Source organism: Callithrix jacchus, chromosome 2, assembly GCF_049354715.1.
Source record: "Callithrix jacchus isolate 240 chromosome 2, calJac240_pri, whole genome shotgun sequence".
Classification (NCBI taxonomy): domain Eukaryota; kingdom Metazoa; phylum Chordata; class Mammalia; order Primates; family Cebidae; genus Callithrix; species Callithrix jacchus.
In genome coordinates this window covers 205,290,538-205,297,535 of record NC_133503.1, presented here as the reverse complement: position 1 = coordinate 205,297,535, position 6,998 = coordinate 205,290,538, and the positions used below count along the sequence as shown (strand labels likewise).

The 6,998-nt window shown below is 45.6% G+C and overlaps 1 protein-coding gene across 1 annotated transcript in view; it reads right to left on the bottom strand.

The window, feature by feature from the left end:
- Window positions 1-510: 510 nt before the first annotated feature.
- ZDHHC11 (zinc finger, DHHC-type containing 11) overlaps window positions 511-6,998 on the bottom strand; it is a 40,518-nt gene continuing 34,030 nt past the window's right edge. Inside the window, 2 exon segments of the mRNA XM_078365717.1 lie at window positions 511-862; window positions 3,231-3,271. Coding sequence (XP_078221843.1) covers window positions 643-862; window positions 3,231-3,271 — 261 coding nt within the window. The 3' untranslated portion in view covers window positions 511-642.

The following is a 6,998-nucleotide window of genomic DNA, read 5'->3' as shown; positions in this document are numbered from 1 at the left end:
ATGGCAGAATGGCGTCTTGGGGCCCACAGTGTTCCACATTTGTGGCAATCTCTCACAGCAGGCAGAGGACCCTAAGACAGGAGCAGGGACGTGGATTGTCCTCACAGGCCCCAGTAATCACCTGAGCCTCAGAAAACAGAAGTGAGAAGGAAGAACCCGGAGAATGAAAGCAGGAGGAGGATACTGCGACCCCCTGTGCTTATGGGGGCCTTATGGTGGTGCCTCAGAAAACCGTGATGCCCAGCGCATCCTGAAGGAGCTTGGGACAGATTCTTCCTCAGGAGCCCCAGAGAGCACTCTGGCCCCTGACCGTGGCTGCTGCCCTGCAAGGCCCTAGGCACAGACCCTCTGGGCCAGCCCAGGCCTGAGACCCGTGGAGCCGACATGCCTGGATCTGTGGTCATTTGTTGTGGCAGGTGGGAAGCTAACAGCAGCCACTTCGTGGACATGAGCCAATGGGAGCCCCCTGAGGCTGTACAGAAAGCCTGTGGGACCCTGCTGGGTGTCCGTGTTTCCATCCCACCCCCGTGTTTACTGATCCACAGTAGTGCAGAGCAACACAGGCAACGACAGACCGCTCTCGGTGGACTGGCCTGAGAACCACCATTGGAACAGACTGTCCCCTCTTCCCGAAGCTCCCACCTAGCTGTGCCCGGGCCCGAATCCTCGCTCTCCACAGGCATTTGGTGACTGGATTGTTCTGTACTGAAACAATGTCACGGGTGTAGATGACTTTCCCCATCTGGAAGAACTCTGACTGTGATGGGCTAGGTCAGGCTTGCACTGAAGACGAAGGCTGAGAGTCGTCAGGTGTCCATGTGGTCCACTGTTCCAAACGCCCAGGTGGCCCCGCAGGCAGTTCCTGTGGCAGAAGACGGGCACTGGAGTCCTGCTGCCCACCGCGCCTGGGGACTCATGAACTTGCATCGTCCACTATCCCATTCAAACACCCTAACCCTCCCACACAAGGCCAGCTCGGCAGTCTTTTGGAAAAGCACAGGATGACTGAAAGTCAAACACACGATTCCAGAAATAGGGACTATCACAGATCCCAAAGCTGCGGTGATTTATACCCACACAAGCCACTCTTTCTTCCTTTATCAGAACAGTGTTCACAGTATTTGAAGTTGAAAAAGCAGGCTCGGAAACAGTTGTACAAGGTGCCTGTGGTCGGATGAATCAGCACATTATGCACGTCAAGCACAGAAGAAACATTCCAAAGGACAACCTGAAAGAGGCCAGTCCAGATGCCCACAGTAGCTGCTGGTGGGTCAGGGACCCTGTGTGACTTTCACTTTTACCTGGGAATCTTTGCAATTCCCCAATTTCCTATAATACACACGATGATCTGGCAATCACTAAAATTTTTTTCATTTTGTTTTGGTTTTAGAGTGGAAGTTTACAATTCTGGTCATACTTAGGTTTCTATTAATCTTGCCCAAAATGCATAACAGAGAAAGCATTTTTGTATTTTACTTAAAGGACCATGGTTCCGTGATCATACAAAGTGAAATTCAAATGCTTTGCTGCCTCTCTGTGGGGGCTGGATGCGGGCCCCTCCCAAGGGCAGGCCTGTCGCTGATGTAACTCCAGTTCGAATTCCACGTTTCTTGGAACTAGACAAAGTGATTTTAAAGCTCATATTTGAAAATAGATGTGGGGCCAAGCGCGGTGGCTCATGCCTGTAATCCCAGCACTTTGGGAGGCCGAGGCTGGTGGATCACAAGGTCAAGAGATCGAGACCATGCTGGTTAACATGGTGAAACCCCATCTCTACTAAAAATATAAAAAATTTGCTGGGCACGGTGGTGCGTGCCTGTAATCCCAGCTACTCAGGAGGCTGAGGCAGGAGAATTGCCTGAACCCGGGAGGCAGAGGTTGCGGTGAGCCGAGATCACGCCATTGCACTCCAGCCTGGGTAATGAGAGCAAAACTCCATCTCAAAAAAAAAAAAAAGAAAAGAAATGTGTAAGAACTATCTAAAGTAAATAGAAAAAATCTTTAGACAGAGGTTTGCCTGCCAGATACTAAAATATGGTAGCTAAATGAGGCCCTGTAATTTAAAGAGGTGGTGCAGCCCCAGGACGCAGACCCACGAGACAGACATGAGCGCCCAGACAGACCTGGGCCTGTGCTTACGGGAACACAGAGAACCAGAAAAGGCCTTTCGACTTGAGGGCTGAAAAACCAAGCGTTACTTTGTTGGGATGAAATGACCTTCACTCCTCTGTCACCAAATACAAAGATCAATGCCCTCTGGCCCGAAAAGTCAAAAGGTAAAGGTACAAATAAAAAATATGACTATATTAACAAAGAGTATTGGAGGATATTTGTATAACCTTGGAATAAAGAAGCCTTTTTAAAGCAAGACGAAAGGAAATTGTAACACATCTGGCTTCAGAGAAGTCTACAGCATCTACACTGTGAAAGATACCGCAGGATTCCGAAAGCACCAAGAGCCGTTATGTTTGCTGGTCCAGTAACCCAGCTGCTGACCGCTAATTCACACGAGAAAGCTTGGAAACTGGTAAAACGTGAAAAAAGTTCAGTCGTAATGGTATTAAGGAAATGCATACTAAAATACTACATGTTTCATTTGCATAAAGCTAAATATACTGTTAGCACGTCATGCTGAAAGGGGGACAGAGTTGAAGGAAGTGTGAAGTGTGTCACCCTTTTGGGAAAGTCATCGGAAAGAGTCTGTGAAGACTGAAAATGCACATGACCTTTGACTCAGCCTCTAAAATAAAATGACCAGCACCACACAACACTGGCTCACAGAAGCTTCTTGAAACCTGTTTGGGAAGCCAAGCCTGGGCCTCCTGGGCAGCGCTCTGGGGTGAAGGCATCATCAGTGCCCACATTTACTCAGCATCTTGGCTCAGGAATGGGTGGACCCTCAGAGCTTACGATGGACACCAAACACTGCTAGAGGCCATAAGAAAAACACTGAGACTCACAGCTCCCACGGGCTCATGGAGAGACGTAGAAATGAATAAGCTGGTCTTATTCTTGCACCTACTCTAGATGTTAGTTATGACAAAGGGACAGAAAAACACAGTTTCTGCAAGTAAGAGAAGCGCGACGAGACAGAGGAATCGGAATAATTCAACAGAACTCTTTAAAATATCTCATCGTAGGTGAATTGTTTTCCAAAGTCATTCGAGGTAATAAAGGAACAGAGCTATCCTTCAGAGAGATCATGCACCTGCAGGAAGCTTACAACTTACCCCTGTGCGGAAGAGCCCAGGGCGCCGTCTCCTTCTCTTTGCTGTGGGGTAAACGAAAAGTTGTAAAATGAAAAAGGAAGATGCTGACATGCAGTTTACATTCTTACATAAAGGACAAGACTGTTAAGAGTGAGTTCTAATAGTACCTGGAGATGTCCTGAGTCCTGAGCCAGGATCTCAGAAACACTTACATGTGCACCTGTTTTCATTTCTCTCTGGTTAGAAATGGGAGTGGAATGGTGGTCCCATAATAAAACATTATCTTTTGATGAAATGCCAAAAACCTCTCCAGAGACCTGGCAGTTGACACCCTCATTTCACTTCCACTAGCCACATGAGACACTTTACACTCTCATTTCACTCCCACCAGCCACAGATGACACACTTAACAAACTCATTTCACTCCCAGTAGCCTTTTGTAAGACACTTTACAATCTCATTTCACTCCCACTAGTCACAGATGAGACACTTTACACTCATTTCACTCCCACCGGCCATAGATGAGACACTTTACACTCATTTCACTCCCACTAGTCACAGATGAGACACTTTACACTCATTTCACTCCCACCGGCCATAGATGAGACACTTTACACTCATTTCACTCCCACTAGTCACAGATGAGACACTTTACACTCATTTCACTCCCACCGGCCACAGATGAGACACTTTACACTCATTTCACTCCCACCAGCCACAGATGAGACACTTTACACTCATTTCACTCCCACCGGCCACAGATGAGACACTTTACACTCATTTCACTCCCACTAGTCACAGATGAGACACTTTACACTCATTTCACTCCCACCGGCCACAGAGGAGACACTTTACACTCATTTCACTCCCACTAGTCACAGATGAGACACTTTACACTCATTTCACTCCCACCGGCCACAGATGAGACACTTTACACTCATTTCACTCCCACCAGCCATAGATGAGACACTTTACACTCTTATTTCACTGCCACTAGTCACAGATGAGAAACTTTACACTCATTTCACTCCCACTAGCCACAGATGAGACACTTTATACTCATTTCACTCCCACCGGCCACAGATGAGACACTTTACACTCTCATTTCACTCCCACTAGCCACAGATGAGACACTTTACACTCGTTTCACTCCCACTAGCCACATGAGACACTTTACAGTCTCATGTCACGGCCTCCAGCCATGCTTGAGACTTGCAATTTCTCTAGTTTTACCCACCCTTGCTGGTGTCTGTCTTTTTGCTGACTGGCATTCTCCTGGGTGTGTGGTCATATCTGACTGTGATTAAGTTTGTGGCTACCTGATGTAGAATGATGCTGAGCATTTTTCCATGTGCTTATATGCCATCCATATATCTTCCTTGTTAAGGAGTTCATTCACATCTTTTGTCCATTTTACGTATGTTTGTGTGTATGTATTTTTATTTTTGTCGAGATGGGGCATCTCTCAGTTGTCCAGGCAGGTCTTGAACTCCTGTCCTCAAGCAATCCTCTTGCTTGGACTCTCAAATTACTGAGAATATAGATGCTTGTCACTGTGCCCAGCCCTGTTGCCCATTTTAAAAACTGGGTTTTTGGTGTTTTTTTTTACAATTGCCTTTGAAAGCTCTTTGAGTCTGTGTATTCTCGCATCAGCCTAAGACTTGAAAATACTTTGTTTCCCTGTAGCCTGCACGGGAATGAACATCTCACTTTCATGTGTTTGCTTCACCGCACTTCACAGATACTGTGTTTTTGTTTTTACAAATTGAGGGTTTACAGTGGCCCTGGTCAAGCAAGTGACCGCTATCCCAGCATATCGGTGCCATGTTCCTGGCAGTGTGCTCACTTCGAGTGTCTGTGTAAGCCGCTTTTAGCAATAAAGCACTTTTAAGTCAGACAGACACTGCTTTTCGACGTGACGTTGCTGCGCGGGGGTAGCGTAAACATGACTTTTACATGCACTGGGAAGCCAGAGAAATTCATGGGACTTGGTTTCCTGAGATGTTCACTGTATTGCGGTGTTTTACAGCAACACCTGCCATATCTCTGATGTGTGCCTGTATTTCTATTTTCTTAGTGGGGACTTTCGAAGAGCAAATAGTTTCAATTTTGATAAAGTCCAAACTATGATTTTTTTTCTTCCATAGGCAGTGATTTTGGTGTCATATCAAACAAAAGCTTTGTCTCACTCGAGATCACAGAGATCTCATTCTATGCTTCCTTCTAGAAGTGTTCTATGTTCAGCTTTTAAGTGTCAGATAGATTTGGGGCCAACTATTTGTGTGGGGAATGAAGTGGCCCTGAGCCATCTTCATACAGCTTTGAAGAACTCAATTTCCTTTTTTTGTTTCCCATGTGGACATCCAATTGTCCTAATATCACTTGTTAAACTATAATTTCTCCCCATTTAATTATTTTAGTGCTGTTATTTCACGTCAACTGGCCATAAATGAAATGTTTAATTTTGGACGTTTCTTCTGGTCCATTTATCTATGTCCCTCTCTTTGTCAATGCCACACTGTTTTTATTACTGTAGCTTTATGTCTGTCTCTATGTCAGTGCCACACTGTTTTTATTACTGTAGCTTTATGTCTGTCTCTATGTCAGTGCCACACTGTTTTTATTACTGTAGCTTTATAGTAAAATTTAAGGTCTGGCTGTGTAAGTTCCCCAATTTCATTTTTTCTCAATATTGTTTTGGCTAATATCGTAGAGTAGGTAGCCTAGGTCTTTTAAATTTGCATAGACATTTTAGCACCACCTTGCCATTTCTGCTAAAACAAAAGCCTGCTGGGGTTCAGCAGGGATTGTGGTGAATTTGCAGATCAGTTTTGGGGAAAATTGCTCTTTTAACAGTATTTTTTTCCAGTGTATGAATGCTGTGGACCTTTTCATTCGACAGATTGTCTTCAACTTCTGTCAGTGGTGGTGTGTAGCTTTCAGCGTATGTATATGCACACAGTTTGTTGAATTTATTCTTTTTTATAAGATTGCGAATCGAAGTTATAAAAACGTAACCTGGATTTTTCATTGCTGGTGTACAGAGATCTGTGAGTGTGTATTTTAATATGTGCCCCACATCCTTGTTAAGTGGTTTTATTATCTCAACTAGGTTTTAAAACATAGTTTTTAGGATTTTGTTGCCTGCAAATAGACATGGTTTTACTTTATGTTCTGCGTGCCTTCATATTCCCTGCGGCACTGGGCTGGCCAGAATGTTCCTGCTAGGTCAGAAGTAGGGGGAAGGGGTGTCCTTGCCTGTCCCCAGCCTCGAGGAGAGCGCCCTCAGCCTTTCACCAGGAAGTGTGACATCAGGCGCGCAGAATGCTTTCCTATCATTCCGAGGTCGCCGAGATTTAAAATCATGAATGGGCACTTGAGGGTGGCACACCTTTTCTGCACTGATTGGCGTGATCACATGGTTCCTGTTCTCTGTTGTACTAACATGCTGAGCTACAGTCACTGATGTCCAGGCCTGAAGCCACTGTAGCACCCTGGAGTAACAGCACCTGGCTACGGTGCGTGAGCCTGCCCTGTGCTGCTGGGATTGGTTTGCCAGGGTCTCGTCAGTGACCTTTCCTGTGTTTCTGGAGGTTACTGGCTCATGAATATCTGGCTTTGATGTCAGGTTGGTACCGGCACTGCCGAGTGAGTGGGGAAGTGTTGCTTCCCTCTCCATTGTCTGAAGGAGTGTGTATGTAGTTGGTATTACATTTTTTCTTAAAATCTTTGCTACAATTCATCCATGAAGACTTCAGGGCCTGGAAATTTTTCTTCACTGGAAGATTT